General features: G+C 48.7%; 1 protein-coding gene across 3 annotated transcripts in view; it reads right to left on the bottom strand.

Annotated features, from left to right (window-relative positions):
* Positions 1-15,035, bottom strand: part of MYO18B (myosin XVIIIB) — a 346,197-nt gene that overhangs the window by 293,195 nt on the left and 37,967 nt on the right. For all 3 annotated transcript variants that reach the window (XM_043977482.1, XM_043977483.1, XM_043977484.1), the window contains exon 11: positions 11,081-11,144. In XM_043977482.1, the coding sequence (XP_043833417.1) occupies positions 11,081-11,144 (64 nt within the window). The remainder of the gene's footprint in view (positions 1-11,080; positions 11,145-15,035) is intronic.

The following is a 15,035-nucleotide window of genomic DNA, read 5'->3' on the forward strand; positions in this document are numbered from 1 at the left end:
GGCAATTGGGGTTAAGTGATTTGCCCAGGGTCACACAGCTAGTAAGTGTTAAGTGTCTGAGGCCGGATTTGAACTCAGGTCCTCCTGACTCCAGGGCCGGTGCTCTTATCTACTGCGCCACCTAGCTGCCCCCAGAGGTGAGATTTGAAACCAGGACTTCTTAAATTATTGTCTAAATCATTACCTAAATATTTTATCTATTATCTAAATTATTATCTACTCTGCGCACTGCCTCTTAGATGGTTGATGGTTCGTAAAATGATGTTAGACTGAATATCTTTCCATTAAGGCTTCCTCTGATGTCTCATTATGACACTAGTATCTGGAGGCCTGTGCCATCAGGGTATAGGCTCTGCCAGGTCCTCTCCCCCCCACCCCCCCGCCAGCAGGACCCTGGCCAGCTATTACGGCTTGGATTCCTCAGCCTTAAGCTGAGAAGTAACCCTCAGCCTCCCACATCACACACTCAAAAGGATCACACTCTGGAGGGGGGCAGGGTGAGACCATGTCCCCAATGGCCCGGTCCCCAAACTGGGCAAGCCAACCAGAGCTGGCTGTCCTTACTCCCGTTCTCCCCCCACACACACCCCCCACCCCATCCCACCCCCCACAGCCTGGGTGACCTTGGCCGGCTCTGAAAGCTCAACCCGAGACAATAGGACACTCCAGCTTTGTCTCTTCACAGACGAGGCTTTGGTGCCTCATAAAGGTGTCAGAAGCCTCATCCTCTGAGAGGGGAATGCTTATTATTGCCTTGATTCATTTGCAAAAAGAGAAAAACCTTGCCTGGCCTGGCCTGATTTAAGCCTCAGAAAGAGAAGATGTGGGGAGTGGGGGTGGGGAAAGGGGGTGGGGAAAGAGGGAGAGATTGAGGAAAAAAAGGAAGAGGGAAGAAGAAAGAGAGGGAAAGAGGAAGAGAGAAAAAGAGAGAGCTTGAGAGAAAGAGGGAGTGAGAAGAGAGAGAAGGGAAAGGGAGAGAATATGAGGGAGAGAGAGAAAAAGAGAAGGTGAGAGAGGAGAAAGAGAGGGAGGGAGGGAGAAAGAGAAAGGGAGAGAGAGAATAGGAGGGAGAGAGAAGGGGAAAAAGAAAGGGAGGGAGGGAGAAGGGAGAGAGAGAGATGGGGGAATGGGAGAGGATAGGGTGATGGGGCACCTGCAGTAAGGAAGCCAGTTTCTCCCTCAATGGTCCTTCACTTGTAGCATGACCTTAAACAAGTCCATTTCCTCTTGGCAGCTGCTGGTTCCTCCACTGACAAAATGAGCATTGTATTATTGGACATGCAGCCCCCACCTCCTCCAGGTTGCCGGGGAAGATGAATTACTTTCAGTCCCAATACACACAACACACCATTGTGAGAAGGGAAATGGCAGGATCCGCACAATCTCTATCTTCCCAGAGCTCAGGCCAGTCTCCAACTATTTGCTGAGACAGGTAGCATGTGCCCAGCCCTGGGCAAGATGCTGTGGGGGATGCAGACAAGTATAAGGGATGCTCCCTGCCCAGCCTGTGTCTGCATCTTATCTCAGGGACAGACCGAGCAAATATAAAGCGAAGGAAGATGGTGTATATAAAACAGTGTTTAGATATGTGTTGAGTGTCCACTATTTACCATGTTCTGTGCTGGGCTCAGGTTACAAAGTCAAAGGGGAGTCATGGTGGGGAAAGGATCTGGGTTCGAATCCTAGCTCATCCACTTACTACCTGGGTGACCTTAGACAAATTACTCGACCCCTCAAAGCCTTGGATTCTTTGTCACAACTCGGTCCCTTCCTAGCTTTCCACTCGTCTCACACTTCATTCCCCTTGACATTCATCCAGCACTGTTGCTGTTCCTCCCACATGACATCCATCTCCCACCTCCAAGCATTTGCACTGGCTGTTCCTCCTGCCTGTCATGCTCTCTCTCCTCATGTCCTGGCTACCTTCAGGACAAAGTTCTAATTCCATTGTTGGCAGGGGCCCTTTCCTAGTCCTTCCCCTCGCTCCTGCCTCCCCACTTGCTCATGCCTCCCCCCCAATCACCGTCTGTCTCCCTTGGATGGATCTTATATGAACCCACTTGTTTTCATATTGTCTCCTGCTTTAACCTGTCAGCTCCTTGAGGGCAGGGCCCCTGTTTTCGCCTTTCTTTGTATTGGTGCAGTGCCTGGCACACGGTAATCAGCTTTTTGTTATTTAGTCATTTCAACCATGTCTGGCCCTCCGTGACCCCATTTGGGGTTTCTTGGCAAAGATCCTGGAGTGGTTTGGCATTTCCTTCTCTAACTCATTTTACACATGAGGAAACTGAGGCAAACAAGGTGAAGTGACTTGCCCAGGGTCACACAGCTAGGAAGTATCTGAGGTCTGATTTGAAATCAGGTCTTCTTGACTCCAGACTCTATCTACTGCACCACCTAGCTGCCCTAATGAAATCATGCGAAGGCACTATGAAGCAGTTGGGAAAGTATTTATTCCAGAGCTAGAAGAACTGGGTTCAAATCCTGACTCTGGTAAAATAGAACAGGCTGCCATGAGAGGTAGTAAGCACCCCATCACTGGAGGTGTTCAAGCACTTACTGGGTTGGCACACTATAGAGGAAATTCTAGACCTTGGCTAGGATGCTTTGGACTATTTGCCTTCCAAGGTCCCTCCTCATCTCTGCCACTAAGAATCCATAACTTCCTCTAAGAGTTAACTCAAATGCTACCTCCTCCAGAAAGTCCATCCTGATTCCCCCAGGTGATAACACTGCCCCCAAAAGAAATACTTAATACTTAGTGAAAGGGATTGGACCTGGATTTGACTGTTAGAGGGAACTCCCTAGTGAGGAAAGTCTCTCTACAGATCCTGGTGAGCACATTGTCTGCACATGTAGCCTTAGGGGGTTGTCTAAGGCATTGAGAGGTTGTGACTGGCACAGGGTCACACAGTCAGTAGGCATCAGAGACAATAGTTGAATCCAGGTCTTCCTGGCCCTGAGGCTGGCTTAGATCCATTAGCCCATGGTGTCTCTCTTACTCAGGTATATTTACTTCCTCTAAATGCAGTATTTAATTCTCTGTGTACATGTAACCCTCCTCCTCTACACCTCTACCATCCAATAAATTGTAAGCTCTTTGAGGGCAGGGGAGCTTTGGATCCCCAGTTTTGAGCATGGCATCTGCCATATGATAGGTGGTTAAGGTTAATAAATGCTCATTGAATTAAAATGGCACATGGTAGGTGCTTAATAAATGCTCATTAAATTTAAATGACACATAGTAGGTATTTGAATATTCTTTGAACTAAAAATAGCACATAGTAGGTGCTTAATAAATGTTCTTTGAACTAAAACAGCATACAATAGGAAATTAATAAATGCTCATTGAATTAAAATAGCATATGATAGGACCTTAATAAGTGCTCATTGAATTGAAATGGCATATGGTAGGTGCTTAATAAATGCTTGTTGAATTAAAATACTTTCAAATGGTGATATGAATCCTAATCTTTAAAGTAGGGCAACTCTCCTAGAAAGCAGGACAATCCCAGAGGGCGCTGGGGTGTCCAGGATGGGAGCAGCAGGGGCCAAGTAGCCAGACACTTCCTCTAGGGGCCTGCCTACCCAAAGAGCTCCACAGCTTAGTGGGGCTGCCTTGTACCTTCCCAGAGGGTTTGTACAGGAGAGATTTGAATCTAGAATCAGAGGAGCAGAGAATTTAGAAAGGAGTCCTTGGAGGTCACAGAATGCAGACATCCCCGAGCTGGAAGGAGGCTTCAGAGGCCCAGACCTGACCAAGAGTCCCCTGTACAATCTCCCTGCCAAGTGGTCATCCAGTCCATGCTTGAAGACCTCCAGTGATGGAAGACTCCCTCCCTCTCTCCCTACCTCCCTCCTGAGACTCCCATCCCCCCTGGAATCCAGCTTTGAAGCCTTAATTGGCCTCTTTTCTACCCTTTGTTCCTAGTTCAGACCTTTGCTCCAATTGTCTCCTTTTTTACAGATAAGGAAACTGAGGCCCAGAAAAAGTTATGGGATTGCTCCAGAGTCACACAGTGCAGCAAAATCAGCAGCATGGTCAGGATTAGAACCCAGGTCTTCCAACCCTGTGTCTGGCTCACCTTGAAATGCATCATTTTAGTTCCACTCCCAGGAAACTGAGGCCAGAGAAGCTCTAATTAAGTGGCTTGAACCAGGAACTTGAACCAAAGCCCCCTGACTCCCAATTCAGCATCCTTTCCACTACCTCCTAGGCAGTGCTGACACCCTCCAAATACCCCTCTCTTACCTGGCAGACCTGTTGCCCCCCAGAGATGCCCAATTTCTTGTCTCCCTGAGTCTACCCCTTACTGTGAGACTCCATCAGGGGCCTCTGGGCATTTCGCCCCACTCCTCCCTTCCCCCTCCCTGTTTCCCCCATTGCTGGGACCTCACCCAGCCCTTCAGGAAGCCAAGCCCATTGCTCCGGAGCTGATAACCGATCATAAAAAAATAAACTTGCTTGAAGCTAAAACCCGAAATACAACAACCCGGAGCAAAATGTGGTCAGGTGGGAGGTGATTTCTCTGAGCTTCTCTCCCCCCCTCCCCGGCCCCCTCAATCAGTCTTGGTTTAAGAAAAATAAATTATTGACAAGAAGAGAATAATATGGAGGTTTTGTGATTTCAAACGGCTGCTGGGGCCTCAGCAGCCTGGAAATAACTTCCATTTAAAAGCTGATATGTTGCAGGCAGCAAGGACCTAATGTGAGTATTAAAAGAAATAAATAACAAGAAAGAGAGGCCAACCCAGAGGAGGATATGGGCCCAACCTGGGAGCCAGGCCTTGCTGACTTCTCCAGGTGGAGCATGGGTGGGTGAGGTCCTAGGATCAGACTCTCTCCGCCACCCACCTCCCCATCCAGCCCATCCCCAGCTCTCTCTCTCTCCAAACTCCCCCTCCCCAATCTGAGCTCTGTCAATGAGCCTGGGATTAGGGCTCCCTGGGGATTTGAGGCCCACCAGGTTTGTAATATGTCTACACATTGGCTGCATTCCAAGGAGCTGCTAATCCCCGGATTAGAGGTCCCCTGTTGCTTGGGATGACATCACTACCTTGTTGTGACCCTCGTGGGATTCCTCACCAGGAGTGACTGCTCAGAGACTTCACTATCTCACAGATTTTTCATTCTGGGAACCCCAAGGGATCTGGTCAACTTGGGCTATGAGATGCAGTCAATGGTTCAGAGCATGGGACAGCAGAGGACAGCACCACACACCAGCAGGAAGGCCTGGGTGACAGCAAGCTAGCTTTAAGATGCTCGAAGCATTCTACAGATAGTATCTCATTGTTATCCTCACCACAACCCTGAAAGGTTGGTGCTGTTATTATACCCATTTCATACATGAGAAAAATAGGAGCAGACAAAGGTTAAGTGACTTGCCCAGGGCCACCCAGCTAAGAAGTGTCTTGAAGCTGGATTTGAACTCAGATCTTCCTGACTCCAGGCAGTGAGGTGGCATAGATAGTGTTGTGGTGGGCCCAGAGTCAAGAAGACCTGAGTTCAGATTGGATCTCAGGCACTTACTAGCTGTGTGATCCTTGGCAAGTCACTTTAACCACTCTCTGCCTCAATTTCCTGATCTTTAAAATGGGAATAATAAAAACATCTCCTTTCCAGGGGTGTTGTGAGAATAGATGAGATAGCATATATAAAATGCTTTGAAAACCTCAAAGCCCAGTAGAAATGTTATCATAACCAGGAAATGTTTCTGTACTCCTCTCTTCCCATGTACATCTGACCCACCCTTAATGGTCAGTCTCAAATTCTCCCTCTTCCATGGAGCCTTACTTCACTACTCCCATCTACACTGAACCTTCCTTACTAGGAATACTGATGATACACCGACCCTACATGGAGCAATCTAGAATGTGATCCGTGTGCTGGTGCATGGACATTATCATGGAAAGGACCTGGAGACACTGATTTCTGGTCCCAGTTCTGCTGGCCTGACCAGCTGGGTGACTTTGGGGAAGTCAGCTGCCCTCTCTGGGCTTCCAATTCTTACTCACAAGATGGTGAAATCTCGGAAGTGGAAGAGACCTACCCCCTGACCTCCTCCATACCTCAATTTGCTTCTCTGACACGTCTACTCATTGCTCCTATTTCAATCCATTGGGGTCAAATAGAACAAATCCAATCTATTCTTCATTCTGTGGGTGGGAAACTGGATTTGATCTCATTTGAGCTTCCCAACAACCCCATTAGGTGATTACCATAGGTATCATCTGCCCGTTTTACAGATGAAGAAACTGAGGCCCAGAAGTTAAGGGACTCGCCCCCCAGCCAAACAGCCAAGCTTTGGTTCTCTTTTCCTCTCAAAAATAACAGGAACAGTAAATCATAACCCTCTGGGGGGCAGGTAGGTGGCTCAGTGGATAAAGCACTGGCCCTGGATTCAGGAGGACCTGAGTTCAAATCCAGCCTCAGACGCTTGACACTTATTGACTGTGTGACCCTGGGCAAGTCACTTAACCTTCATTGCTCTGCCCCCCCCCCCAAAAAAAATCTCCTTCCTGAGAGATAGCCATTGAGTCCCAGGAATGGAGAGCTCACTACCACCCAGAGCAGCCTGATTTCTGCTTTGTGTGAAGCTCAAACCTGTCTCTTTGTCATTTCTATCTATTGGTCCCAATTCTGCCCTTTAGACCAACATGAAATAAGGTTATCCCTGCATCCACGCAACAGTCCTTGAAAAATTTAAAGACTGTATGCTTCTCTTTGCCAGGCTTTCATTGACCAGGGATTCCAGACTTAGAATCATAGGATCTCTGAGTCAGAAGGAACTTGGAGGCATTGAATCCGTGCCGTCATATTATAACATGACTCGATTGTGCAGCATGCCTGAGAAGCGGTCCTCCAGTCCCTGCTTAAAGACTTCCAGGAATTGAGGGCAGCTAGATGGCACAGTGGATAAAGCACCGGCCCTGGATTCAGGAGGACCTGAGTTCAAATCCGGCCTCACACACTTGACACTTACTAGCTGTGTGACCCTGGACAAGTCACTTAACCCTCATTGCCCTGCCAAAAAAAAAAAATACTTCCAGGGATGGGAAACCTGCTGCCTCCCAAGTCAGCCCATCCCACCGTGGGACATCTGCCCTCATTCAGAGGTGACGCTGAGCTGGAATTGGCCTTTGGGGCAGTCGTGCCCCTGTTGCTAACTCCATCTTCTGGATCCTCAGATTAAGCCAAGCTCCTCATCTACCTCCCAGGCCTTCAGATTCTAGAAGAGAGCTATTATCTCCCCCTAGAACTTCTCTTCTCCAGCTAAATATCCCCATTTCCTTCCCCTGATTCTCACAGGACATAGTCTCAATCTCAGAGGTGGCAGGGGCTGATAACAAGAGCACTTGAGTCACAGAATCTGAGTTCAAATCCCACCTTGAACACTTACAACCTGGGAGACCCCAAAGAAGTCTCTTAATCTCTCTTGGCCTCCATTCCCCCAGACCATTTCTTGTCTTGGGTTCTGGCTACTAAGGTTGTCTTACTGTACCCTAAGATCCCTAAGACTCCAGAGTCCCTTTAAGATGTGCTTAAAATACGGTGCCACTCTTTACCTTTCTCAAAAAAAAAATCATAACGTTGATAACTATATTTTTGACTTCCTTCTTGATTTCCCAAAGATGTCAGGCTCTGGACTCTGGGCCACCTCATAGTAAAGGCGAACAGTGTGAGAGCTTTATGACTGTAAAGGAAACGGCCCTGTACTGTTACATCTCTTATCTACACACGACTAAGTGGTAATTACATGGATTATTATCCTGTCTGGCTCCTGTAAGTCTGTCAAGGAATTGGAGACAAGAGACTGTTGCTCATTCCTCATAGAAACTTCCTGCCAGAAGGGAACAGGGAGGTCACCTGCTCCAACCAGGTAACACGAGGCTGAGGGGATGGTGGGAGGTGGGGAGGGAAAGCAGGTAAAATCAGCCCGAGCTTTCTTGGGGGTTCCTCCTTCCAGAATCATCACTTCCTCCCGCCCCAGATGTCAGGAAGGCTATCTTTGGGGGGATCCAAAGCTTCATTCCTCCATAGACCCCAAAACCTCCCGGGACCTTGCCCTATGTTCTAGGTCAAGGTCATATTCAGAGTCTAGAACCCCACTGGGCTCTCAGGACTCATCACAGCTTCAGTACCCAAAAGTGGGCATGGGGGAAATGGAGAAATAAGGTGGCCTCCCTGGCAAGCACTTTCAAACCTAGTCCTGTAACCATGATTACTGTTCAAAGAAAGTATGTGGACCCAGCTACTGAGAATGATTAATGGAACAGGGTGAACCAGAAAAAAAACCCCAGCTCCTCCCCCAGTAAGTCTCCCAGGGACCCTCTGCTCATGGAGGCTAATTCATCTAAGTTTGATGAATAGCTTTATAATAAAGATAAAATATGAGATGCTATCAATAGCTGGCGGTCCTGTATTGGGCCCTCATCCCTCGTTTCTGGCTCTACGTGTGGGGTCCCCGGAAAGGCCTGTAGCAGGCAGCGGCTACACAACCCCCTGGAGAGAATAAAGAGACCCTCCCCCAAAGTCTTAAAGATACCCCAAGTCACCAAAGAGCCAGGGAGGCCCCAGGAACCTCGGAGGTCAACTCCATTGGCCTCTACTAGAAACCTGATTCTTAAAGAGGCAGAACTACAGGTCAACAGTCCCCCACACTCAGTGTCTGCAAGGTTCTCTCTGGAGGTGCAAAGCCGTGCCCCCTTCATAAGCTGACTGCTCCAGCCCACACACACCATGACGGCCTCCTAAACTCTGTTGCACTGGAGTGGAAGGCACACTGACCTGAGAGTCCTAATCCTGATTCCAACCAGCTACGTGACCTTAGTCAAGTCTCCCAACATCTCTGAATGTTGGGTTTTTTCCCTGGTAAAATTTGCTCCTATTTGCTCTTCTCCAGACAGGTCCCCTGTTTGGGGGCAAGTGCTTTTTAAAGCATAAGGTCCTAGAGGGGAGATGAGGTATTATTTTCCATACTACTCAGTAAGCAGAAGTAAGGGAGAAGATGAAGAAGAAGAAGAAGAAGAAGAAGAAGAAGAAGAAGAAGAAGAAGAAGAAGAAGAAGAAGAATCCCTCACTTAAATGCTAGAGATAGAGGGGCAGCTAAGTGGCATAGTGGATAAAACAGCAGCCCTGGATTCAGGAGGACCTCAGTTCAAATCTGGCCTCAGACACTTGACACATACAGTGTGACCCTGGGCAAGTCACTTAACCTTCATTGCCCTGAAAAAAAAATGTTAGAGGGGCAGCTAGGTGGCACGGTAGATAAAGCACCAGCCTTGGATTCAGGAAGATCTGAGTTCAAATGCAGCCTCAGACACTTGACACTTACTAGCTGTGTGACCCTGGGCAAGTCACTTAACCTTCATTGCCCTGAAAAAAAAATGCTAGAGGGGCAGCTAGGTGGCACGGTAGATAAAGCACCAGCCCTGGATTCAGGAGGACCTGAGTTCAAATGCAGCCTCAGACACTTGACACTTACTAGCTGTGTGACCCTGGGCAAGTCACTTAACCCTCATTGCCCTGCAAAAAAAAAAAAATTTAAAAATAATACTAGAGATACAAAGGCCTCAGATACTTCCTAGCTGTGTGACCCCGATTGCTTCCCAAAAACAAACAAAAAAAACCGTAATTCAAGCCTTGTCTCTGCTATTTGTGAGCTGTGTGACCTTGGGCAAGTTACTTTCCCTCTCTGGGCCTCAGTTTCCTCCTCTGTCAAATGAGGTATTTGGACTAAAAGCTCTTCAAATGTCCTTCCGGCTCTAACATTTTATGATCCTATCACCCTAGCATGAAGGGAGCCTTTGATCTTTTGTGTTTGTTTCAGTATTTCCTCTCTAGAAGTCATCTCACCCCCAAGACATTGACATATGAGTTTAAGGTGGACAACATGCTTTACAAATGGTATCTTCTCTTATACTCAAAATAAGACCCGCAAGATATGGGCTGTAGGCATTATCAGCACCATTTGAGAGAATCACAGCTCTGGTGCTAGACAGGACCTCAGAGGCCAGCTAGTCCAACCCCTTCATTTTACAGAGGACAAAGCTTAGGAATGCAAAGGTCACTCAGGGAGTAACCATCTAAGCAGCACTTGAACACAGTGTCAGTGGTCTTTCCTCTATACCATACTGCTTCACCCTAGATGCATCCAAGGGGCCCTTTACACCAAAGTCTCCTTCTGCAGGCTCAGGAGGACCCTGATTCCTCCTGGGGTAGCCTATCCCCAGAGTGAAAGCACAGACTTTTGGGGTATCTCTGAGAGAAACTGAGGCCCAGAGAAGTGAGCAAACCTGCTTAAATGAGGACAAATTTAAACCAGGTGTATTAGGAAAAAAAATGCACTATGAATGAGAACCATCCCAAAGTGGGATGCTCTGGGCTCCATCCAATTACTGTCGATTTGGTGACCTGCCTTCTGATTCTCATTCTATCTGGTTTAATACAACCAGCATTTACGAAGGGCCAGGTATTGGGCTTGGTGCTGGGAACACAAGAACAAAAATGAAGCCATCTTGGGGGCAGCTAGGTGGCGCAGTGGATAAAGCACCAGCCCTGGATTCAGGAGTACCTGAGTTCAAATCCGACTTCAGACACTTGATACTTACTAGCTGTGTGACCCTGGGCAAGTCACTTAACCCCCATTGCCCCGCAAAAAAAAAAAACAAAAACAAAAACAAAAACAAAAAAAAAGAAGCCATCTTTGCCCTCCAAAAGATTCCATTCTCCTGGCAGGAATCCAGGATTCTTTCCCCACCCCGGCCTCATGCGATACATTTTTCCATCCTTCACCCCACCACAAACACACACACACACACACACACACACACACACATATACACACATGCGCGTGTGCACACGCACTTCCAAGCAGAAACCAGGGTACGCAACAAACACTTATTGACTTTCATGAGATTCCAAGTCGGCCACAGCCTTCCTACTCAACCCATCTGCCAAAGCCAAGGAAAAGCTGAGGAAGAGTAACCACCAGCCCCCTGCCTTCCCAGCTATCCCTCACCTCCCCGTACCCGTCCATCCCTCCCAGAGGAGGGAGACATGTGGCTGGCATCTCCTTACCTTGGCCCACACGCCCATGCCAAAGGAATGACTTTCCGCCATCTGGTGCAGGTAGAGCTCCGTCCTGAAAGCAGGATGGGAGACAGGAGATGTGATTTCACAGCCTCAAGAACAAGTTTGTTCTTCAGATGAGGGGGGATGTGTAAACTCCATCCTGAACACCTCTGCCCATGAGGATGGTTGAAACCCCTGAAGAGACCCAGCCCAGCTCCCGCCTCCAGGCTCCCGGGAGATAATTAACTTCAGGCCCAGAGAGAACTTGCACAGGGGCTCTCTCTGTGAGCTGGTCTTTCTGGACTTATCCACAAGCCATTTTTTCTTTCCTCATTTGCTCTGTCCTGTCCCAAGGGCTAAAAATTCTCAAGAAAGCACAGGATAGGGGCAGCTAGGTGGTGCAGTGAATAGAGCACCAGCCCTGAATTCAGGGGGACCTGAGTTCAAATCCGACCTCAGACACTTAACAATTACTAGCTGTGTGACCCTGGGCAAGTCACTTAACCCCAATTGCCTCACCAAGAAAGAAAGAAAGAAAGAAAGAAAGAAAGAAAGAAAGAAAGAAAGAAAGAAAGAAAGAAAGAAAGAAAGAAAGAAAGAAAGAAAGAAAGAAAGAAAGAAAGAAAGAAAGAAAGAAAGAAAGAAAGAAGGAAGGAAAGAAAGAAAGGAAGAAAGAAAGAAAGCACAGGATATTGGAAAACACACTGGACTGGGGGCCGCAGCTTCTTGTCCTGATTCTGCCACGGACTTTAGTCCAGTACCTGGATCATAGTAAGCCCTTCATAAATGCTAGTTGCTTGACTAACATTAGGCGGTGTGCTTCCTCTCTCCTGGGTTCAGTTTCTTCATCTGTTAAATGGGGGGTTGGGCTAGATAGTCTACAATCCCTTCCAAATTCATTGTTGGTGTCTAGTTGTTCAGTTGTGTCTGACTCCTCATGACCCCATGGCCCATAGGACTCCAAGCCCTTCTTCCTCCATACCGTTCATGCAGTTTTCTTGGCAGAGATACTGGAGTGGTCAGCCATTTCTTTCTCCAGTGGAACACTTTTTGTCATAATTCTCTACCATGACCTGTCTATGTTGGGTTGCCCTGCATGGCATAGCTCATGGTTTCATTGAGTTATGCAAGTCCCTCTGCCATGACAAGACAGTGAGCCAGGAGGATCTTACAGATTTAAGATACTTTAATTACAAACCAAATGATTGGAGCAGCTGTTAAGATGTATAGTCTAGGGGCAGCTAGGTGGCACAGTGGATAGAGCACTGGCCCTGGATTCAGAAGTACCTGAGTTCAAATCCGGCCTCAGACACTTGACACTTACTAGCTGTGTGACCCTGGGCAAGTCACTTAACCCCAATTGCCTCACTAAAAAAAAAGAAAAAAAAAGAAATGTAAGATGTATAGTCTATAGTTGATATTGGAAGACACAGTGGACTGGGGTCCCTGGGCTCTTGTAATGGTTCTTGGCCAAGGAGAATCCAAAGTTTTAGGGCTAGGAGAGGTCTTAGAGATCATCTAAAGCCCATTTTATAGATGAGAAAACTAGGTGCTAGAGGGGTTACATGACTTTCCTAAGGTCACGCCAGTAGTAAGGAGGACAGATAGGATTTGAACTCTGGTCCTCTAGTCTCTGACTCCATGTCCAAGGCTCTTCCCATTGCACCCCAAGGCCTCAGGCCCAGTGACTGCACCACTCATTCGTGAATCTCTCCCCAGGATCAATCTCATTCTAGTTCCCAAGAGGCAATTTCGGGGTATGGGAGAGCCACCCATTTGGGGATTGGGAAGAGAAAGATAAAAGGGAGTCATGAAGGAGCATTGGGCTCTTGCTCTTCCTCAGAGGCTGAAATCACAGATTCAAAACAAGAAGGGATTTCAGAGGCCCAACCCCTTTGATTGATAGGAGGAGAAACTGAGGCCCAGGGAAATTGAGGGACTCAGGGTCCAAGGATCCTAGACCTAATTGGATGGGACACTAGAGATGCACTCCAAGGGTTCTTAACCAGGAGAGTCCATGGACTTGATAACTGCATCGCAACACGATTGGTTTCTTTTGTTGTTGTTTTTTCTTTTTATGAAAAAATGATTTATTATAATGATTGAATCCTTATTTGGTGTCAATGTCACAAAATTAAATGGGCCAAATGTGCATTAGGCACACATGGTATATAGGACACTACGATAAAGACTGGGGGGAGAGCTTTTCCAGGGAGACCAATGGGCCTCTTGGCATCCTAAGAGGGTCCCATTGCATACAAAAAGGTTAAGGACATGTGGTCTACTTCAACCCTGCCTTTTCCAGAAAGGGAAACTGAGTCCTAGAGAAGGGATATGAGTTAGTTCAGGTCACCCAGGTGGTGGTAAGTGGCAGGGGCTGCACTACAGGGTGGGTTATGTGATTCCAAGTCCGTTGTTCCGTCCGCTGAACCCCACGACTTTCTCCGGGTTTTCCAGAGCGCTAAGCACCCCCTGCTTCAGAGGCCGCCCCTTCCTCCAGGTCTGAGGCTGAGCTCCTTCCCAGCTGTGCCTCCCCCAACTCTGGCCTGGCCGAGGCCACCCCAGGCTCCCTCTCTAGGTGGCCTCGGGGTGGGCTGGGGAGCTGAGCCCAGGCCCAAGCCGGGCCTGCCCAAGTCTGCCTGAGGCTGCTCTTTTCCCCTGAAAGCCCACTTTTGTTTTCTCTCTCAATGAGGATGCAGAGGCTTCCGCTCCCACTCGGGCTCTGTTGTGTTAGGAGACAATAGAGCAGCATAAAAGCCCAGGAAATCCAGGCTGCTGGGAGTGTGGAGGACGGAGGGGAGGGAGAGGGAGGCTCTTTCATGAAGGTTCAGCTCCCTCTTCAGGCCTGCCCGGCTTCACACTACATCTGTCCCACAGCCTTCCCTGGCTGGTGCTGGCCACGGCCCAGAGTCGGCCAGCCTGCCCACCGCAGATGCTCTGAGGACAAAGGGGCCCTTGAGGGCGGCCCACTTCCCAGCCCTGTCAGCTGGCCCGGGGTGCCCAGGCCCCCTCCACTGGACAGTCTTTGTGCCGGCTCCAGGGGGGGCCAGCACCCACTGAAGGCTGGACAGCAGGGCCAGGGGCCAAAGCAAACATACACAGCAATGGAGGTGGACGGCCTTATGGGCACCAGAGCCAGGGACCTCAGCGCAGGGAGCTAGACTGGCCTGGGGGAGATGCATTCTCTGCAGACAAGGCAGGTCACTGGAATCCCAGATGGTCTTACCTTAGAACAGAGGGTGCTAGAACTGGGAAGGGTCTTAGAACGGGGGATGTCAGGGCTGGGAGGGACCTTGGAATAGGGAATGTCAGAGGTGGGAGGGGCCTTAGAACAGGGAATGTCAGAGCTGGGAGGAGCCTCAGAACAGGGGATGTCAAAGTGGGGAGGGGCCTCAGAACAGGGGATTTCAGGGCTGGGAGGGGCCTTAGAACAGAGAATGTCAGAGCTGGGGGTAGACCTTGATGAGGCAGCATAGACTATAGATAAACAGAGGGACAAGCAGTCAGAAGACCTGAATTCAAATCCCACTTCAGGCACTTATAAGCTGTGTGACCCTGTGGGCCTCAGTTTCCCCATCTGTAAAATGAGGGAGCTCAGCCTCTGCACCCCTGGTGACTTGATATCTTAGAACCCAGCATCATCAGTGAAAGGCACCCAGTGCTCACCTCCCCAAAGCTCAGACAGTAATGGAGAGAAGTGGCTTCTAGACAAGCCCACCACCAGTCCAGGGCACAGCTGATCCTCCGGGCCAGGGGCTACTACTGAGCTATCTCACCCACTCATGCCCTCCTAACTCTTCCCAGGTTTGCTACCCAGAGTCAGAGGACCCTAATTCAAATGCTGCTTCTGATGCTTATTACTCTGGGGACCTCAGACAAGTCACTTCACTTTTATCTCTCCTCTTTAAAATGAAGGGCCTGGGGGGCAGCTAGGTGGCGCAGTGGATAAAGCACCAGCCCT

This window comes from Dromiciops gliroides, chromosome 1 (assembly GCF_019393635.1).
Source record: "Dromiciops gliroides isolate mDroGli1 chromosome 1, mDroGli1.pri, whole genome shotgun sequence".
Taxonomy (NCBI): Eukaryota; Metazoa; Chordata; class Mammalia; order Microbiotheria; family Microbiotheriidae; genus Dromiciops; species Dromiciops gliroides.